This window comes from Lycium barbarum, chromosome 2 (genome assembly GCF_019175385.1).
Source record: "Lycium barbarum isolate Lr01 chromosome 2, ASM1917538v2, whole genome shotgun sequence".
Classification (NCBI taxonomy): Eukaryota; Viridiplantae; Streptophyta; class Magnoliopsida; order Solanales; family Solanaceae; genus Lycium; species Lycium barbarum.
The window spans coordinates 4,169,030-4,191,487 of record NC_083338.1 but is presented as its reverse complement, the minus strand read 5'-3'; the positions used below and the strand labels follow the sequence as shown (position 1 = coordinate 4,191,487).

At 36.0% G+C, this 22,458-nt stretch overlaps 1 protein-coding gene across 1 annotated transcript; it reads left to right on the top strand.

Moving 5' to 3' along the window:
- Window positions 1-1,968: 1,968 nt before the first annotated feature.
- On the top strand, window positions 1,969-4,676 carry LOC132624639 (serine/threonine-protein phosphatase 7 long form homolog). The gene is made up of 4 exons (XM_060339387.1): window positions 1,969-2,225; window positions 3,090-3,882; window positions 4,166-4,348; window positions 4,431-4,676. The coding sequence occupies exons 2-4, from the start codon at window positions 3,103-3,105 to the stop codon at window positions 4,674-4,676; spliced, it is 1,209 nt and encodes a 402-aa protein (XP_060195370.1). The 5' UTR covers window positions 1,969-2,225; window positions 3,090-3,102.
- The last annotated feature ends 17,782 nt before the right edge of the window (window positions 4,677-22,458 follow it).

Here is a 22,458-nt window from a genome sequence, read left to right as displayed (position 1 = left end):
CATAAACAAGATTCAAGTCATGGAATAGAAAGCTACACACTTAGATAATCAATACAAAATAAGGAATTGAAGAAAGGATTAACAAATATCTCATTGAAGTGCTTTCAATCTTCTCCTCCAATGGTGTAGAAAAACCCTAGCCTCCAAGCTTGTAAGAAAAATGGCCAAAGATGATAATGTTTTGCCCCAAGCCTCTCTTTTGTAGCTCCTCAATTTTTCCAAGTCCAAAAAATGACAAAATATGCCCCAGATTTTCGTTTTTGCAGTTCTGCCCGTTTTTTGCAAATCTGTCCCGTTTTTGCAAAACTGTCCACTTTTGACAGTTTTTGTCCAATTTGGCCTCTTTTTGACTTTATTTTCACTTGATTTCTTCTGATCACTTCTAAATCACATAAACCTATAAAATGAAAGTAAACGACATTAAATGCACTATTTTCTCAATCAAAAAATAGCAAAAATCTAAGATTAAAGAAGAAATAAATTGGTAAAATACCAACTTATCAGAGAGACAAGGAGGAAGTAGGAAGAAAGGGTAATTGGTGGTAGAGGTAGTGGTGGGAAGAGAGAAATGAGGAACAAAAAATGTAAAACCTCAAAAATAGAAGGAAGAGTCAAATTTGTCCTTGAACTATGAGAATTTTATGAAATGTCCAAATTTATCATTTATAATCCTTAATTGCGTGACACGTGACATCACCGGGTTCTAGCTTCCATCTATACTATTTTAAAATCATGAATATAAATGTTGGTTAACTAAAATATCCTTCAAATATTAAACGACTTTTATACTCTTTTGGTCTAATTCTATCATATTTCTATTGTTTATTTTGATAAATAAAAAACTTAATCCTATTATTGCTAGAACGTTTGGAATATTCTTTAGTAATTCTATTACAACTACAACTTCACTCACATAATAAGGCCCAATCTTATTACTTTTAAGTTTATTAACATACTAATTTACTATATTAATTTAGTAAATTGATCTCCTTTTCTATCCTTAACTATTTACTATTTTTTTAATCCTATTTCTTTTACTACAATTATGCACAAATTTAGAATCAATTACTGATTACAGAAGGCAGCGAGTAGGAACTTGTGAGCAATATGTATGGTGAGTAGTTATATTCAAGCATTCCTTTAGATTGTTTGAGAATAACGTGCAACTGCACGTTTATAGAGACTAATTATATTCAAGCATGCCATTAAATTGTCTGCGAATAACGTGCAACTGCACGTTTATAGAGACTGATAATATTTTAAAAGCATGAATATAAATGTTGGTTGACCAAAATATCCTTCAAATATTGAACGATTTTTATACCCTTTTAATCTAATTCTATCGTATTTCTATTGTCTATTTTGGTAAATAAAAAACTTAATCCTATTACTACTAGATGTTAGGAATATTCTTTAGTAATCCTATTACTACTACAACTAAACTCACGTAAAATCTTATTACTCTAGGACTTCAAATTCAATTGAAATTTTATACCAACGTACTCTCTTGCTTCCTTTCGACTTTTATACCCTTAAAAAATCAATTAATGTTACATTAATGTCCGAAACAGTAAAAGTACTTTATAATAAATGAGTTTTTGACCAAAATAAGCTATTATTTAAACCAATTCACCAAAATAATACGTTTTTATTTTTTTTTACAGAACTAGCATAAATGTATTCCTGAGTAACGTATTAGACATTATTTTATTCAAAAATTCTGATGGGAAAAACAGCTAATAAGTGGACGGCGTTAAAATAAAAGTCGTTACTGACAGTAACAATTTAGTCCTATTACGTATCCTAAGACCACGACTATTAGTTGTCTCTTCATTTAAAATAACGATGTCGTTCAGTGTTTTCTAATATATGTGAATAAATATACAACTCAGCAGTAAGCCCTCATTGAACAAATTTTCCTTTTCAACTTAAATCCCCTCTTCAAAATAAACCCTCATTCAATAAATTTTCCTTTTCAACCTAAATCCCCTCTTCAAAATAAAACCCTAACATCACTATCACCAGGAGAACAACAAAATTTACTCGATCCATATATTATTTTATCTATCTCTGCAAATTGATTTTGTTCCGATGATATAGATTGTGAAGTTTATTCGATTTTTTGCTGCAAATTTTAAATGTGAAACTTTCAAAGCTCAGTATTTTGTGCGATTTTGCTTGCAAAAAATCGATTAAGAAGCTTGGAACAGGATACTGTGATTAAGGTATGTGTTTTTTCACACACTAGTATAGTGGAAGAATTCTGGATTACATTTCAAACTTTCAATTTCTGGATTAGAAGATAATGGTATGACGAATTTCTCCCTTTATCTTCAAAAAAAGGTAGTATTCTTGTTTCTGGGTTTTTCGTTTGGGAAGATACAGAGTTTTTTTCTCAAGCAAGAGAGTGCAACAATCCTTTCCTTTGACACTGGTCCCGTAAACGAGTGAAAAATACCTTGTACAGTTTCCCCCTTCCCTTTCAGCCAGTCCAAGAGTTCAGTTCATCGTTGGGAAACTGCATTTTCAATGATATCGAAGCATTTTTGCCTCACATGGCAGAGTTTTAGGCGGCAAGAGACTTTAGGGCTTGTTGGAGAAGGAAGGATAGACAGTCCAGCAGGTGTATAAGGATGAAGTGAAGATGAAGTAAGGATGGCTTGGGCGTTTCCGAAAAGACTAGTAGCGCTTATTCCTTGCTTATTCAAGAAATGGAATTCCCCGAGTTAACTGAGGAAGTTCTAGTAAAACGCTTGAACGCAGACTGCCTTTTTCTCGCATCTCACTCTTCGTGCAAAGAGTCATTCTTTCCATGAGGGACTTCAATGAAGCAACATTTTTGGATTTCCCGTTCATCGTATCGACCGACCCAGACCGATTAACGAGATAGCCGGACCTTGAACTCTAACTCATTTCCGATTTAGTAGATTTAGGAAAGATGAAAAAACAAAGGCCCCCTCTTTCTCCCGAACTTGGACTCAATCCACATCCCTTGCTTTTGTTTTTTCACTTTCTTAAGAAGATGTGATGTTCACATTTTTTAGGCAAAACAAGCATAGAAGTTTCATAGAAAATATTCACTTGTGTAGGTATTTTTGTTTTATGGCGGAAAATAATACATATCAGATGGATCCGGGTCCACTCGACTCGTCCGTATTGAATGAACAACTCACCCATAGGTCACAGGATATATGGGATGAAAAGGATAATGTGATTTTGAATACAAGGAGATGTGATGGAAATTTTTGGGACTTTGTAAAGGAAGATCCAATTGATACACGAGTCTTGGAAGTGATTAGACTATCAGGATTGTACGGTGTTTACAGATCTCATCGACCTACTATTGATCGTAGTTTGATTACTTCATTAGTTGAAAGATGGCGTCCTGAAACTCATACGTTCCACTTTAGGACGGGAGAAGCGACAATCACCTTGCAAGACGTAGAGGTGTTGTATGGCTTACCCGTGAATGGTGATCCAGTACTTGGGAATGAGTTGGCGAGGAGCACAGAGGATTGGAAAGACATTTGTCAAAGATTATTAGGTTTTAGTCCACTTCCTGGAGACTTTAAAAAAAATAGCCTCAAGGTATCGGCACTTAATCAACACATGCTACGTCATCCAAAATTACTTGACACGGCAACACAAGATATGGTCAATCAGAAGGCTAGATGTTATATGTTTTGGATGATTGCTGGTATGATGATGGCGGATACATCTGGAAGTAATTTGAAGCTTATGTACTTACCTATGCTTGAGGACGTCAACACAATAGGATCTTACAGTTGGGGTAGTGCGACTCTAGCATGCTTGTATCACTATCTTTGTAAGGCCTCACAGGCTAAGCAACATGAGATAGCGGGATTCCTACCACTACTACAGGTATACCTAAAAATATTAATAAAAGTATTAACTGTATTTATAAAAAAAAAAACTTGTTCAATTCCTAAACATATAGTTCTCTTTCTTCTAATTAGAGTTTTCTAACCTTCTTACATGGAATGTTCCTCCCAGAGTATACATATAGTTCTCTTTATTTTCTTTCTAGCTAAATGATAAGATTTTTTATTTCCTTTTTGCTATAATGAAAAAAAATGATGTTGATTGTTTTAGTTTACTACAACAGTTGCATTAAATGATGCTGAAATTAGTGTTTTTTCTTCAGGTTTGGGCATGGGAGAGAATTACTGTTCTCAGGCCCCAGATATTAGCACAAAGGGATGCGAATACTGGTTTACCTAGGGGTCCACGCGCTACTAGATGGTTTGCACATTTTAGTTGGACCGACACTACCCAATATGTGTTGAAAGTTTTTAGGGATGCACTTGATTCCATGACGGAGGATCAGGTACAATGTTGTATTAGTTTTGTTTTAATTTTCATGTATATTGTAATTGTAAGGTCTCATTTGATTTATTTGTTTCATTTAGTTTATTTGGGAACCATATTCTGATGTATTAATTGAGAGCCTTCCCGATTATTGTCGTGTTGGACGAAATATATGGCGTGCTAGAGTCACAATATTTTGTTGGGATGTTGTCGAGGTTCACTTGCCTGATCGAGTTATGAGGCAATTTGGAATGATACAGGAGATACCACCAACTCCGTTTGCATTTGATCCCACACATTTCAACCACGATCGTCGGGGAAGGCCAAATACAAATTGGTTTAAATAATAGCTTATTTTGGTCAAGGACTCATAATAAATAAAAGATCATTAAATACAACTTTAATTACATTATCCGCTCCTATTTTCTCTCCGTTGAAATTACAATCAGTCATTAACCACAACTCTAATTGACTACTGATACATTCTCTCCCTTGAAAATAAATAGCTCGGCTAATACCCTAGATATTATATCTTCATTGAAATGACAATCAGGCGTCCATCCAAGTTTGATGAAATTTCTATCTTCTACCTTCTCTTCCTTGTCATAGATGCTACTGGCTGGCCGCACATGTTACACAATTCTATATGTTTTTATCTGTTATGACTTATGATGATGTGAAGATAAATTATATGTGTTAATATTATTTAATTTATTGTGAATAATTTTATAGGACTTACTTTTTGTGTCCACTGAATTTATGAAAGTGATTATGCCAAACTTTATGGGTAACTACTACTGACTATATCTGTTCACAATAAAATTATGAAAGTTACTATTTCAAATTTTATATTTCAGTTGGTTTCTGAACTTTTGACTATTGCTTGGATATCTGTTCGTTGAAATTATGTAAGTTACTGCGCCAAACTTTATTTAAGTTAGTATGTGTTTTTTGTTGGAATTCACTGATCAAGTTAGATTTACAATACACCAATGGACTACATATAACTTTATCTACTTCTATTCTAAGTCTCGAACCTGTAAAATACTATCTCATCATACTAATCCATCTCTCTTGAATATGTTCTGAATAAATTTATCCATCGAATTCCAAATATTAAATAATTAAACTAAAAATCATGTCTACTTCTTTTCTATTTTTTCTTTTAGTTTATGGATGTACCTTCTTTCATTCGTTGATAATCATTTTATTAAGAGTAAAATGGAAAATTTAAAATTAAATATTTTTTAACTCATAAAATAAATGTATGTAATTATAAATAATATTTATCTAATATTTTTATTATAATTGAGATAGTCTGGGAATAACGTGCAACTGCACGTTAATAGAGACTAGTCCTATAAAAATAAGGGTAAATTTGTTTTATTTTGTGTAGTTCAAGAGCAAATTTGACCCCAATTAGTAACGACGAAGGCATATTTGGCCCCAACTATTAATGAATGGCAAAGTTGTTTCATTTCCGGTAGTCCAAGACAAATTTAACCCCAATTAGTAACGACGATGGCATATTTGACCCCACTATTAAACGATGACAAAGTTGTTCCATTTTGCATAATTCAAGTGTAATTTGACCTTTTACCCTTAAAGAAATTGAAAAAACCAAAAAATGAAAAGAAAATCAAAAAAACCAATTTATATTGCTTCGATTGGTTTATTAACAAATCAATGTAGTTGAATTGATATTTTTTAAAGAAAAAATCGATTTATAGTGAACCACGTATACCCTAATTTTAGATTATTTTTTGTTCTATAGATTTTTTCGTTTTCACTATAAAAAAATGTAAATAACCTCATCGAATTGTACGAGTATTAAATTTCAGGGGTTAAACTAAATACCGCAATTCAATTTAGTTTGAAACTTTTTCTCCAATTTTACTCGTGCTACCCCGTTTCCCTCTCATTCTCAGTTAAAAAAATAAAATAAAGATCCAGCCAATGTAAGTCTGTAACTTCTAATTTCAAGCTCTGCTTCTCTCTTTATTGTTCAACTCCCCTGAAAATCCGACCCTCACACTCACTCCAACACCTCATTTACTTTATCCATTATGCTTCCACAATCCAAATCGCCCCTATTTTTTGAAGTGGAAGAAAACTCACGCAGTGAGATATACGAGCCCTGGTGGTTACGATCAACAAATCCTCTGCCATAACAGAAGTGCTACTTTATCTTCTTCACTTTATTACTCTGATCCAATGACACAATTTTTTTTTTTTTTGAAAGTTCAATAGATCCATGGTCGGAAAGCTTCACATAAGGGCAACACATTTAATCTCAAGGCAGAATTCTTCGGAGGAGCCAATCTTTCCAAGCCCGGTATATTTTCTTTTTGTCTTTTGGAATGTTTTTTGTGAATAAGAATTTTATCCATCCTAGAAAAAACATGGCCTAGAATATTGGCAATGCTTACTGCTTGGTTCACCAACTTTTGAACTATTAACGCAGTATCTTGATTGGTAGGCTTGATATTCATGCTATGGTAGGAAAATAGGTTCTGGTTAGGAGCTCTTAGCTTCTTGTTAGGTGTGCGAACAAAGCATCAGATTGATAGCTGAAAAGAAAAGGGAGCTGTTTATAAGGAGTTGGATACTCTTAATAATGATGTGAGGCCTTTTGGGAAAAATTGTGCGGGCTTGGCTCAAAGCGGACAATATCACATCATGTTAAGAGTAGGGGTGTTCATGGTTCGGTTTGGGTCGGTTATTGGTCAAAACCATAACCAAACCAATTTAGTCGGTTTTTAAATGTTTAAAACCATAACCAAACCAAGTAAAATAATAACCACCGGTTTGGTTATTGTCGGTTTGGTTCGGTTTTTCGGTTTATGACTAGCCGCGACAATTCAAATATTCTATCTCTACATTCTTCAAAAGTACAAACAACTTTATCCATAAAAATGAAAAAATTACATATTTAAACTAAACTAACTAGAGAATCCATAATATAATCAAAAGTACTTCGACCATCTTCCTTAGCTTAAGCTCCAAACTAATCAATGCTCAAAACAGTGCCCGGAGAATCTGTAAAAAAAATCACGATATTAGGCATTAAATGCCTAAAAACATAAAGGTATAGCAGCTTAGCCAACAAATATAGCAGCAACTTTGCCCCAAAACTTAAAGTGTAACAGCAACACCACAGTTTCCTTAATTTGCCTCACACAAAACAGTTGTTAATTCCATTATTGATTTTAAGAATCCAAATCAGCAATCAACAATTCAAATGATAACTACATACTTTGCGTTGGGTGTTTACTGTTTGATTGCTTTACTAGTAGTTACTATATTGATTCAAGAATCGCATTTCCAAGAATCATCTGTATAGGAAAGGAAGCAGGGTCAGATCCAGAATTTAGATTTGATGAGTTCAATCTTTTAATTTTCGCCGTTGAATCCATTGCGCATTTGAGTTGAACCAACCAGTAAATAAGGCTGCATCTGCCTCTGATAAAGGAAGGCATCAGTTCGTAAACAAAGTACATTATTTTGTACTAGTATTACTAGCACTAGCTTTGAATGTTTTCAAGTGCCAAAATGTTATCTTATGACTGCTTTATTGACATTACACTTTTTTGGTGGAACTGGTCCTTTCAAGAGTTAAAGAATATAGTTATAAGAAAAGGTGTTGACAGACAGATTTAGAAGTCTCCTGTTGATTCTAAAGTAAAGAAAGATGACAGATTGGAAGGCAATCAAGCATAAGGCTGATCCATGTTATAAAGTTGCTAATTAAGACTCCACACAAACAATACACTTTATAAAAGCAGTGTATTTTTAACAATTCAAATGATAAGACTCCACACAAACAATACACTTTATAAGACTCCACAGTTTCCTTAATTTGCATCGTCAACATGAAATTTTTAAATATAAAAGCAGCACAGAACTTAACTTCCACACATCGGTGCTAAAAGCTGATTCCGAGGCAACAGTAGATGTAGGAATAGCAAGCACATCTCTTGCAATCCTAGAGACAATAGGATATCTGTCAGATGAAGATTTCCACCAAGTCAAGATATTGAAATCCTTAACCTTCTCCAGATCATCCATCAAATACTTTTCAAGATCAGACTTATTATCAACATCATTCTCATCTTCAAGAAATTTCTCCCATTGCGATTGCCACACATCAGAACTATTTATTGCACCAATTTGACTCATCACACTAGTTTGATCTCCAATATTTTCACTAGAAGGCCCAGAAATAGAATTCTTATAATGATTATACAAGCGAGTTAAAGTGTTCACCACTTTAGTAGACTTTCCATTTCCCTCCAAAGGATCAAAAAAATTGTTAAAAAGGAACTTCACATACTTCATTTTATAGCGAGGATCCAACACAACGGCAACAAATAACAACATGTTCATATCCTCAAAATCACCCCAATATTTATCAAACTTAATTTTCATCTTCCTAGCCATATCAGTCAAAATTGAATCGCTACAATTCGAATACTGGACAATTATGCTTTGAAGATTAAAAAGCTCATGGAAAAAACAATTTGAAGTAACATGCAAAGTACTCGAAAACTTCAAAGTGGTTTTATAGAAAATCTCAAGAAACTTGAGAAAGACTTTCACATTCTTCCAATCTTCCGAAGATGGATGCACTGTTGTTCCACTCAATTCAAGACAATAGTTAAAGTACTTATGATCATCAATATACATTCTTGAAAAGGATTTTTCAAATTGTACAGCTGTATTTAACATCAAGTATGTAGAGTTCCACCTCGTCTCAACATCCAAACTCAAAAGGCCATGGGTGTCTAGTTTTACCTTCTCAACATATGACTTAAAGGAAGCAGTTCTTGCAGGAGAAGACTTAACATATTTCACAGCACGCCTTACCCGAGAAATGGACTCATTTTGTTCACTCAATCCTTCTTTTACAATCAAATTCAAGATATGAGCATTACACCGAACGTGTAAAAAATCATTTCCCAATATGACACCATTCCAATCATTAATTCCCCCTTTCAAGTACCCGATTGCAGCATCATTAGCTGATGCATTATCTAGTGTCACCGTGAATATGTTCTCGATCTCCCAATCTAACAAACAAGCTTCAATTCCTTTTGCAATTGTCTCACCCTTATGATCTGGAGTTTGAAAAAAGTTAAGATTTGTTTTTTGCAAATTCCACTGATCATCAATCCAGTGAGCAGTAATGACCATATAAGTCAAATTTTGGATTGACGTCCATGTGTTGCTAGTAAGACAAACACGTTGATCTTTAACAAGCCTTTTAAGCTTTTGTTTCTCTTCTTCATAAATTTTTAAACATTGTCTAGCAACAGTAATGCGAGAAGGTAACTCAAAATTAGGCAAAACAACCGCCATTAGCCTCTTAAAGCCTTCCCCCTCAACGATTTTAAACGGTTGTTCATCTATTATAACAAACTCGGCAATGGCCCTTCTAACTTCGACAACATTATAAACAACCTTTTCCAAACCTCCTTGTCCCCCTCCTTTAATAGGTTTAATATTGAGTGTTGTCTGCTTCCTATCAATAGTCTTAAAAGGGTATTTCTCACACTTGTTAAGCAAATGTCCCCAAAGATTAGAAGTCCCATAATTAGAAGGGCAAGCGAAGTCTTTGGGGCAGTACTTGCATTTTGCCCTCAATTCCCCCATTTTATTAGTAAACTGTGTGTAATGATCCCAAATTTCAGATGTTTTTCTACCATTATCCCTAGGGCTAGGGTCTCGACTACAAGGAGTAGTTCTTTTCTTTTTTTTAAGTGGTTTACGCACGGAAGAAGTATGAGGAGCATTACCAGTTACAGCAGATGTTGGTGTTACTGAACTATCTTTAGGAACCTCCAAATGTTCAACCTCCAAATCTTCAACCTCTGCCCTTTTCATCTGAAAAATATTAGAAGTTTAGGACCTATTCGGACAAGAAAAAATAACAACAACAACAACAAGCCCAGTATAATCCCACTATAAAGGTAAAAATTCGAAACAGAAAAGGAAACAAATTAAAATCAAGTAGCTAACAAAGGAAACAACTTGAAATCAACTTAAACATTCAAAACCGAAAAGGAAATAACTTAAAATCAACTTAAAAATTCGAAACAAAAAAGGAAACAACTTAAAATTCGAAACAAATTCTTACAAACCTTCTCAAAATTTGACAGCCTTGTTCTTGAAGAGTTGAGGTTGCTCTTGAGCCTTTACTGTGAGTCTATGACCGTGACTATGTAAGAAACATGAGCCTCTGCTTGTCTTGTTCTTAGGCTGGAACAGAAATCTGAATTCAGAAATCAGAAATGTGAAATGAAAAGAGATTGTAGGGTTTTTACATTTTATCCTTACGGTTAAAGGGCTGTTCAGTGTTCACAGGTTAAGACTTGGGCTCGGATTGTTGGGCTTGGGCATATTGTTTTAAGACATGGGCTTTAAAAATAGGTAGACTAAAACTAAATTAATAATTAAAAGGTATAAAATATTATTAATTAATTATAAAAAACTAATATTATACATATAAATAATTATAAATTTTTATGTATATAATTATCGGTTTGGTTCGGTTATTTATTCGGTTATTTTTTACTATAACCATAACCAAACCAAATATTATCGGTTTTTCAAATTTAAAACCAAACCAAACCAAACCAAACCAAATGTCGGTTTTTTTATTCGGTTTGGTTAAATTTTCGGTTTGGTTTTGGTTTTAACCAAAACTGTGAACAGCCCTAGTTAAGAGTATCTTTGGGCCATTTTAGCCCAACAATTAGTATCAGAGCTTGTGATTGTATTTGGTTGTGTTGATCGTCTATTTGAATGATGGAGGCAAATATGAGCAAGATAGTTTGTTTAAATGGCAGCAATTATCATATTTGGAAAAGCAAGATGAAAGATCTTCTATTTGTCAAGAAATTGCATTTACCTGTGTTTGCTTCTAAGAAACCTGAGTCTATTAAAGATGAGGATTGAGAATTTGAGCACTTACAGGTTTGTGGCTATATTAGACAATGAGTTGAAGATAATGTTCGAAATTATATTATGAATGAAACAAATGCTAAAAGCTTGTGAGAAAAGCTCGAGAAACTTTATGCCTTAAAAACTGGCAATAATAAGTTGTTCCTACTGAAATAATTAATGAATATTAGATACAAAGAGGGCAGCCTTATTTCTGATCATATCAATGATTTTCAGGGTGTCCTTGATCAGCTATCTGGAATGGGTGTCAAGTTTGATGAAGAAATACAAGGACTTTGGCTTTTAATACTCTGCCAGACTCTTGGGAAACTCTTCGAGTTTCTTTGACTAATTCTGCTCCCAGTGATGGTGTAACTATGGAATATGTTAAGAGTGGTGTTTTGAATGAAGAGATCAGAAGAAGATCTCAAGCTTTGCCCTCTTTAACTTCACAATCTGATGTTTTGGTTACTGAAGACAGGGGGAGAAGTAGTTTCAGAAGTCAAAATGACATAGGCAAAAGTATAAGCAAGTCAAGATTCTCCAGGTACAAGACTCTTACATGTGACTATTGTCACTTGAAAGGGCACATCAAGAAGCATTGCTACAAGTTTAAGAGAGACCAGAAAAGGCAAAAGAAAGAAGGCGATAATGAAAATCGTATTGCTGTTGTTGGTGAAAATGATCTTCTTGTTGCTTGTGGTAAAAATGATATCAATCTTGTTTGTGATGAGTCTACCTGGTTTGTGGATTCAGGTGCCACTTCTCATGTCACGTCAAAGAAGGAATTATTTTCTTCTTATACTCCGGATAATTTTAAAAATTTACGAATGGGCAATGATAGTGAGATTGAGGTACTTGGTATTGGCACAGTCTGCTCGAGATTGGTTCTTAACAATGTCAAGCATGCTCCAGATGTTCGTCTGAATTTAATTTCTGTAGGAAAGCTTGATGATGATGGTTATGATCAAACCATTAGTGGTGGCCAGTGAAAGCTTCTTAAAGGTTCAATGGTTGTGGCTTGAGGTTACAAGATGTCTGACTTGTACTTATTTCAGGGCTCCATTTGTGGTGACTCAGTAAATTTGGCGGAGAATGATACTTCATCAGAATTATGGCATAGAAGGCTGAGTCATATGAGCGAGAAGGGGATTGATAACTTGGCTAAGAAGAATTTGCTTTCTGGAGTGAAACAAGCAAAGTTAAAGAGATGTGTTCATTGCATAGTCGGGAAACAGAAAAGAGTTTCTTTTCAGAGTCATTCACCTTCAAGAACGCTAAATTTGCTGGAGTTGGTACATTCTGATTTGTGTGGTCCTTTTAAAGCCTTGGTTGATAGATAGACAGGGAAGAAACTAAAATGCATCCGCTCAGACAATGGTGGTGAATACATTGGTCCCTTTGATAATTATTGTAGACAACAGGGTATTCGGCATCAAAAAACTCCTCCAAAGACTCCTCAGTTAAATGGTTTAGCAGAGAGGATGAACAGAACTCTAGTTGAGAGGGTTAGATGTTTGCTTTCAGATGTAAGCTGCCAGATTCATTTTGGGCAGAAACACTTTATACTGTTGCTTATGTTATCAATTTACCTCCTATTGTTGCTTTGGATGGTGATGTCCTTGATAGAGTTTGGTTTGGTAAGGATGTCTCTTATGCTCATCTGAGAGTCTTCAGGTGTAAGACTTTTGTGCATGTTCCTAAGGATGAGAGGTCAAAACTGGAAGTTAAAACTAGGCAATGTATTTTCATTGGTTATGGTCATGACGAATTTGGCTATCGTTTCTATGATCCAGTTGAGAAGAAACTTGTTAGAAGTCGTGATGTTGTGTTATTTGAAGACCAGACAATTGAAGATTTTGACAAAGCTGAGAAGGTTGATTCTCAGAGCAATGAAAGTTTAGTTAGTGTTGATCCAGTTCCTATGACTATTGCACCTGAAGAAAATCTTCAAAATAATGAAGATCAAGTTGATAATGAAGATAGTGATCATGTTCAGAATGACCAGCATGATGTTGTTGATGCTCCAGTGGAAGATGATGTGGTTGGCCAGCAACCAGTTGCTATTGATGTTCCTGAGAGTTCTCTCAGAAGATCTATTAGAGAGAAATTACCTTCATCCCTTATTCTCCCAATGAGTTTGTACTCTTGATTGATGGGGGAGAATCTGAAAGTTTTGATGAGGCCATGGATAGTGAAGAAAAAGAAAGGTGGTTTGATGCTATACAAGATGAGATTAAATCCTTGCATGATAATCATACATTTGATCTGGTTAAGCTTCCTAGAGACAGAAAAGCTTTGAAAAACATGTGGGTTTTTTAGGGTGAAACATGAAGATGGTAACCCAGTTCCACGGTACAAGGCTAGATTGGTTGTCAAGGGCTTTAATCAGAAAAAGGGAGTTGATTGATGAAATCGTTTCTTCATTTGTGAAGATGTCCTCTATTCAGGTTGTCCTAGGCTTGGCTGCAAGTCTAGATTTAGAGTGTTGCTTGATCGCCGGGATAGCGGTTTCCTCCACATAGTCGGGAGGGGGAGAATTGTTAGGTTTTTAGGTTTTCCCTTCCTATGTGGAATTGGATTAATAAAACCCAATCCAATTTGGACCAGGCCAATTTTGCCAAAAATTTCCTCTATATATAGGATTAATTTAGGTCTTATTTTGATAACACAAGAGTGAATTCATAGCAGCCATATAGAGAGAAAAAGTGAGAGAGAAAGCAGATTTTCGTCCAGAAATTTTCTGTTACAGCAGTCCACTTTAAATTGTGTTTCCCGATTCGTTAACCGTTGCATCGTGCTGAAATTTGAACCGGGGGTTCTCAACATCTGGTTCTTCGATTTCAACGGTGGAGATCGGATTTTGTGGTCTGTAGCTCCAGTTTTAGAGTACGAACAGTAGCTCAATTTTTGGGGTGATTTCTCTCCTTTCTTCACTAGTTTTGGTGCTATCTTTTATGTATTGTTGCTCCGTGCTTGGCTTTGTTGTTGTAGCCATTTGGAGAACATTGTTGTAACTCTTGTTGTTTATAGTAAAGCTTTTGTGAGGCCTTTTGGGGAAAACTGTGCGGGCTTGGCCCAAAGCGGACAATATCACATCATGTTAAGAGTATCTTTGGGCTTTTTAGCCCAACATTTCTGCCATTGTGTTTTTCAATCATCATTTTCCATGATAGTTTTAGTTGAACTATATATTTTATGACGTCTTTCGAGATCATTATTTGATCATATAAAGCACCTTTAAGATTTTAGACACTTTGATTTATGAATATCTCCTCCCATTCGACCTCTTATTTGTTCTTGGTTTAATGGTTTAGCTAAGTACTTTATCAGGCTTATCTAAGACTAATGACATGGAATTGGAAGAATAATTAACTCGTGTTTTACCTTGAAACAGAGGCATATATTTTTCAAAGATACACTGGTGCATCCTCTTCTATAACATCTTGATTATATGAAGTTCATGATTGAGCCCGATGAACAACGTTTTCAGAAAGTGAAGCGAGAGACAAGACATGAGATTGAACAGATACTTCAAGTTCGTCTATCAACTCTTGTAGACAGTTTACGGGTGCCACTAGATTAGACATTACACTATCAAGACACACTACCTCCTAGGTAGTAATATGGGTCACTATGATGAACAACTTGTATGACATTACTAAGATATTATATTTTGTATGTAAGACAGCTTTTGAATAGTTTTGTATGACTAAAAAGACGAGAAATATATAAGATAAGTTTTGATCTTCTTCGCATGACGTTACATAGATGTTACTACTGATTTCATATTTCTAAGTGTTCTTTTAAATATTTCCAGGTAATAAATTGATGTAAATATTTTATTTAAATTACTAGCGGATTAATAACATAATTATTTGACCATTTAAATCTCCAATTAATTAATAATGGTATTTAAGAAATGAATGATCATACTTACCAATAGAATTTTGATAGTATAGTTGCTAACGGAATACTAATGACATTTTTTTCGTTACTACATTTACCAAGATTACAAACGAAATTTAAATACATAAAGAACCAAATTTAGTGTTGGGTCCATCCCATAATTTGAGGAAGGAAACATCTCCCTCATTTTAAGGAAGAAAACATTTCCCCTGTTTTGAGGAAGAAAACATATTCCTTGTTTTAAGGAAGAAAACATCTTCCTTGTATTTGACAAATTGTCAAGTGCTTGCTTGAGTCACAAATGACATCAATAGGTTTATTTCATCCCTATAAATAGGGAATCCTTCCATCATTTGTTGACACACCAAAATATCAGACATTAGATCATCACAGCACAACCAAGAAGAGTTGTGTAATATCCTTGAGAGATTTGTGAGTTTTTTTTAGAGTTTGTATGTCTCTTCTTTCTATTCTTGAAAGTAATAGAAGTATTTTTCTCTCATATTAGTTCGATACTATAATTCCCCCCCCCCCCCCCCCAACAAGTGGTATCAGAGCCAAGGTTTTATCTGAGTATGCTCTGTGGTTGCAGCATAGTCTGAACTTCCACATCAGAAAAGAATTACCTTGGTGCTCCTGCATCAGCTGCCACGTCACCGGTCAGTTTTGTAATTTTAAAAAATTACAGTTTGGTCCCTCATTTTTTTTTAAAAATTATTCAGAAGGTGAAAAATGACCATTGACGAGTCAACTTCATCTTCTGGAGCTATGATTATGCTCACGACTACCAACTACACGCTGTGGAAACCTCGGATGGAAGATTTGCTCAGCTGTAAAGACCTTTTTGATCCAATAGAGCTGAAGGGTATTAATCTTGACCCGCCCAAGTCAATAGAGTGGAAGAAAATTAATAGAAAAACTATTGGTCAAATCCGACAATGGATTGACCATAGTGTCTTCCACCACGTTGCACAAGAAATCGACGCTTATGCCCTTTGGAAGAAGTTGGAAGACATGTACCAGGCCAAGACCGCTCGGAACAAGGCCCTTCTGATGAGACGCCTTGTCAATATGAAGCTCAAAAGAGGAACTTCTGTTGCCAAACATACCAGTAAGTTCTAGAGTCTGGTAAATCGATTATCTTGTCTAGAAATGCCACTTGGAGACGAAATGCAATCTCTACTACTTCTTAGTTCCCTTCCTGATAGTTGGGAAACACTAGTTGTTACTCTCAGCAACTCAGCCCCAGATGGAAAACTTACCATGTCTGTGGTCAAGGATGCATTGTTCAATGAAGAGGCAAGAAGGAAAGACATGAGCACAGATCAGACTCATGCCCTTGTGACGGAGAATTGAGAAAGATCACATGGAAAACAACAAAGAAACAATAGAGGAAAATGGCAAAGTAGAGGCAAAAGTCGGTGGAGATCATCGGATGGCCGGAAACCTTCTTATACCTGCCACCATTGCGGTATAGAGGGTCACATAAAGAAGAATTGCTACAAATGGCTAGAGAAGCGAGGCAAGAGCAGTTCTCAACCGAAGAACAAGGGTGGTGAAGCGCTCATCACAATCTCAGGTGATGTAGCATACTGTACTACCCATGATGAGACATGCCTTCACGTCTCAAGAGAATACATAGAATGGGTGGTAGATACTGCAGCATCCTACCACGTAACTCCCCACAGGCACTACTTCACAACATACAAAGCTGGAGACTTTGGAGCGGTGAAGATGGGTAATTCCAGTTCCTCTGGAATAGCCGGAATTGGTGATGTACAAATAAAGATAGGTACCGGGAGCACAATCACTTTGAAGGATGTCAGACATGTGCTAGATCTTCGGCTCAATCTCCTGTCAGTGGTATCTCTTGACAAATAAGGGTATGAAAACCATTTTAGCAGAGGCACATGGAAAATGTCAAAGGGCGTTTAGACAATCGCTCGAGGACATGTTTGTGGCACATTGTACAAAACGCATTTGAGAATTTTTACAGACAGCCTCAACATTGCAGAGGATGCTTCTCAGGATTTATGGCACCAGAGACTCGGCCACATGAGCGAGAAAGGGTTGACTACCTTGATGAAGAAGAATCTTATAAATGTTGACAAGAACGCTGCACTGTGTCCTTGCCATCATTGTCTATTCGGTAAGCAACACAGAGTGTCATTTAATTTCACTTCAACAAAAAGATCAGAGTTGTTAAGTTTGGTACACTCTGATGTCTACGGTCCTATGGAGGTTGAATCACTCGGTGGAAGCAGATATTTTCTGACTTTTATCGATGATGCTTCTCGGAAAGTGTGGGTGTATTTCCTGAAGATGAAGGACCAAGTGTTCGAGTGCTTCAAGTCATTTCATGTTTTGGTGGAACGTGAAACAGGAAAGAAGCTGAAATGTCTCCGATGTAATAATGGAGGCGAGTATATTTCCAAGGCGTTCGATGCATATTGCAGAGCATATGGCATTCGACATGAGAAGTCAGTACCACGCACCCCTCAGCACAATGGCGTTGCTGAAAGAATGAACCAGACTATCATGGAGCGTGTCCGGAGCATGCTGAACATGGCTAAACTTCCAAAGCCATTTTGGGGAGAAGCAGTCAATACCGTATGTTATCTCATCAACCGATCACCTTCAGTACCACTCAACTTTGAAGTTCCAGAGAGGCTATGGACAAGTAAGGATCCTACATACTCACATCTTAAAGTATTTGGGTGTTCATCATATGCACATGTATCCAAAGAGCTCAGACAGAAGCTTGATGCGAGAACTATCCCATGCATTTTCATTGGCTACGGAAATGAAGAGTTTGGATACAGGTTATGGGATCCTAAGGAGAAAAAAGTGATCAGAAGCAGGGACGTTGTGTTTCACGAAAATTTGACAATAGAAGATATTGAAAAATCCACGATGTCTCAGAAGTCAAATGAGGGTGCTCAAGTTTTAAATGAAGCACCAGAATTGTTCTTGAGAAATAATGACGAAGTGCCAGAAGAAAACTCAGAAGCAGAAGAAGATGAGGAGATAGAAGAGAGTGTTGAGCAAGGGGAGCCACAACCCACCTCACCAGAACCATCACACGACACAGATGATGGTAGTTCTTCTCAGATGGTTCCGACTACTCGTAGATCTGAACGAGGCCATATACCATCAAAAAGGTACTCATCATCTGAATACCTTTTGCTTACTGAAGATGGAGAACCGAAGAGTTTTCAAGAAGCTATGTCTCATAAGGATAAAGAAAAATGGCTGATAGCAATGCAGGATGAGTTAGAATCTCTACAGAAAAATCAAACTTATGAGATCGTAGAACTTCCTAAAGGGAAGAAGGCACTGAGAAACAAATGGGTGTTCAAGTTAAAGAAGCATGCAAGCGGACAAGTGGTGAAACACAATGCTCGGTTGGTTGTCAAAGGGTTCCAGCAGAAGAAAGGAATTGACTTTGATGAGATCTTTGCACCAGTTGTCAAGATGACCTCAATCCGAGTTATACTTGGCTTAGCAGCAAGTATGAACTTGGAGCTTGAACAAATGGATGTGAAGACAGCATTTCTTCACGGAGATTTGAAAGAAGAAATCTATATGCAGCAGCCAGAAGGTTTTGAGGTTTCAAGTGATAATCTCGTGTGCAAGCTATCTAAAAGCTTGTATGGTTTGAAGCAGGCACCAAGGCAGTGGAATAAGAAGTTTGACTCATGCATAAAGAGTCAAGGCTACAAGAAGACTACTGCGGATGAGTGTGTATACATCAAGAGACTTCCAGACGGTACCTTCATTGCTCTTCTACTATATGTAGACGACATGTTGATCGTTGGGAAAGATCAAATGAAGATAAACCAACTGAAGAAAGAACTCTCTAAGTCTTTTGATATGAAAGACTTAGGACCGGCTCAACAGATTCTTAGGATGCAGATCACTCGAGACAGGAAGAATCGCAAGTTATGGCTATCTCAAGAGAAGTACATTGATCGGGTACTTGAGAGATTCAACATGAATAATACCAAACCATTTAGTGTTCCACTTGCGAATCACTTCAAGTTGAGCAAAAGAACATGTCCCACATCCAAGGAAGAGATCGGGGAGATGTCAGCGGTGCCCTATTCTTCAGCAATTGGAAGTCTGATGTATGCCATGGTATGCACACGGCCAGATATCGCTCATGCAGTGGGTACAGTGAGTCGTTTTCTCTCTAACCCCGGGAAGGAGCATTGGGAGGCAGTCAAATGGATTCTCAGTTACTTGAAGGGTACCACGAAGTTATGTCTTTGCTACGGTGAAGCTGATCCAGTCTTGGAAGGCTATACATATGCTGATATGGCCGGAGATATTGATAGTAGAAAATCTACTTCAGGATATATCTACACTTTTGCAGGGGGAGCTGTTTCTTGGCAATCAAGATTGCAGAAGTGTGTCGCTTTATCTACAACAGAAGCAGAATACATTGCTGCCGCTGAAGCTGGTAAAGAAATGTTGTGGCAAAAGCGCTATCTCCAAGAACTTGGGATCCAGCAGAAAGAGTGCAAGATACATTGTGACAGTCAGAGTGCTCTAGACTTGAGCAAGAACTCCATGTATCATTCCCGTACAAAACATATTGATGTTCGGTATCACTGGATACGCGAGACGATTGATCAACAAATGTTGAGACTAGTGAAGATCAACACAAAGGAGAATCCATCAGACATGCTGACCAAGGTGGTACCGAGAGACAAGTTCGAATTGTGCAAGGAACTTGTCGGCATACACTCAAACTAAAAAGCCAGTGTACCCTCCTTCAGGTGTATGGGACTGGAGGGGGAGATTTGTTGGGTCCATCCCATAATTTGAGGAAGGAAACATCTCCCTCATTTTAAGGAAGAAAACATTTCCCCTGTTTTGAGGAAGAAAACGTATTCCTTGTTCTAAGGAAGAAAATATCTTCCTTGTATTTGACAAATTATCAAGTGCTTGCTTGAGTCACAAATGACATCAATAGGTTCATTTTTATCCCTATAAATAGGGAAGCCTTCCATCATTTGTTGACACACCAAAATATCAGACATTAGATCATCACAGCACAACCAAGAAGAGTTGTGTAATATCCTTGAGAGATTTGTGAGGTTTTTTTGTTGAGTTTTTTTTTTAGAGCTTGTATGTCTCTTCTTTCTATTCTTGAAAGTAATAGAAGTAATTTTCTCTCATATTAGCTCGATACTATAATCCCCTCCAACATTTAGTAACTTGTTTTCTATATGTTACTAAAGTTACTAATGGAAAACCAACCAAATTTTAGCTAGCAAATTTACCAACGGAAATCTTAAGAGTCAAGACTCAAAAATTACCAACATTAATTTTTGTCGTTTACCAACCGATTTTTCGTTGGTAATGTTACCAACGATATCAAATTGGTTGACAAAATTTACCATCGAGCCTTTTAGCAACGGATCAATATCCGTTGGCAATCCGTTAGTAATTCAATCACTTTACCAACAAAAATTGTTGTTGGTAATTGGGGTTTTTTATATATATATATATATATATATATATAACATCGACAAAATAGAATACATGATCAATTATTTTATGTAGTAATGAGACGGGCCAAAGGACCATTTTCCACTAGCGTTCAAGGAAAATAAATTCTTAGGGTCGAATTTTGGAACAAGAACATAAAGAAAAATGAGAATGGGTAAAAGACATGAACCCAGTTATAAGTACCCAAAATATTTAATTGTGTGTTCTCTTTAAGGGCTGATATTTAACTTTCATTATCATATTTAAATATTATGTGAAAAAAAAGACTAAGTCAGGATAACTTTCATCTTTTTGTTCGTCTCCTTTCTTTTTCCCCTTCCTCTTCATCCTACGACTAATATTGTCCCTACATAAATGAAAGAACGGAAAAAGCTTAAATATGTCATCGAATTATCGGAAATGGCTCATCTATGCCACTCGTCAATAGTTTGGTTCATTTATATCATCGCCGTTACTAAAATGACTCATTCATGTCATTTTTCATTAATTTGGGTCAGACTATTTATTAATTTTGGATTTAAAATTGAGTTGGTTTAATTAAACAATGTGGACCTCTAATAGGAGGCCACATGTCATATCTGGTATTGTAAAACCGGTGTTAATGAAAAATGGCATGAATGAGCCATTTTGATAATGGCGATGGCAAAGATGAGCCCTTTTGGTAATCGCGATGACATAAATGAGCCAAACTATTGACGAGTAACGTAAATGAGTCATTTCCGATAGTTCAATGACATATTTGAGCCTCCGATGAATGAATATTGGTCCTATCATGGTGCAAGGACTAATAAATGCTTATGTCTTAATAGAATCGAATTCATGATATAATATATAGGTTCACGTGAACTCAGTAATTAATTTTATTAAGACTCTTATAAAATTTACTAAATATTTGACTGTAAACTCAATGCTTATCCAACAAGTTGACCTTCATTATACAAGGATTCTTTTGCCTTTATCAATGGAATTGAGATTATTTCTATGCCAGATGGGAAGCTCCTCTATCTTTTTAAGAAGTAATAAATATTATAGACAAGTTCTGTTAATCTGTCAAGATTTATTAACGACTTTATAAAATATATAGTAGAGTGAAGATCATATTAAGCCTGACTAGTTCGTCAAAGTATGTGAAGAATTAACTAACGCAAAAGATTTTGTCAATCCGTAAAACTTGTGAATAATTTAAGGGTAAGATAGGTTGAAAGAAGATAGTACAAAGTCTCACCGATAAAGAAATGCACCTTGAACATAACTTAACCCCACAAATTAATCATGTAGTGAGAGTTGTCCAAGACCATATAAGGAGTGTAATTTCCCTCCCCACAGCCAATGTGGGATTCAACATGAACAGATGAACAACAAATCCAAATTGTTGGCGGTCCGACAGAGCTTGTGAACCAGGCATCCAACACAAATTTCTTGAACCATTTGTACCAAAATTAATGCCCTATCCGACATAGTTTATGACAGGACAAGTTTTGTTGATCTGCTCAAATTCTTTAAACTATTTAAATAAGGCTAATGGCGTGAAAATATCCTGATGTTACCTGGAGAGTAACATTTTTGTCTTTCATGCTTAAACCAAAAATGGACAAAATCTTAGTGGGAGCTTTTGCCCATTGGTTAACCTGGTTCATTTCAGAAACAATGAGGGAGACCCTTAATTGGCCCATAAACACAAGTTAGTAATCGTCTGCGTTGTATTATACTCTTAATCATGTTGAAAGGAAATGAAACGGCTTTCTTTGCCCCAACTTGACA

What these genes read in the sequence shown, in the direction of transcription:
- LOC132624639 (XM_060339387.1), top strand. Translation starts at nt 3,103, where the DNA reads ATGGCGGAAAATAATACATATCAGATGGATCCGGGTCCACTCGACTCG. An exon ending in GATTCCTACCACTACTACAG is followed by an intron (nt 3,883 to 4,165) that starts GTATACCTAAAA and finishes TTTTTTCTTCAG; the next exon opens with GTTTGGGCATGGGAGAGAAT. An exon ending in ATTCCATGACGGAGGATCAG is followed by an intron (nt 4,349 to 4,430) that starts GTACAATGTTGT and finishes TGTTTCATTTAG; the next exon opens with TTTATTTGGGAACCATATTC.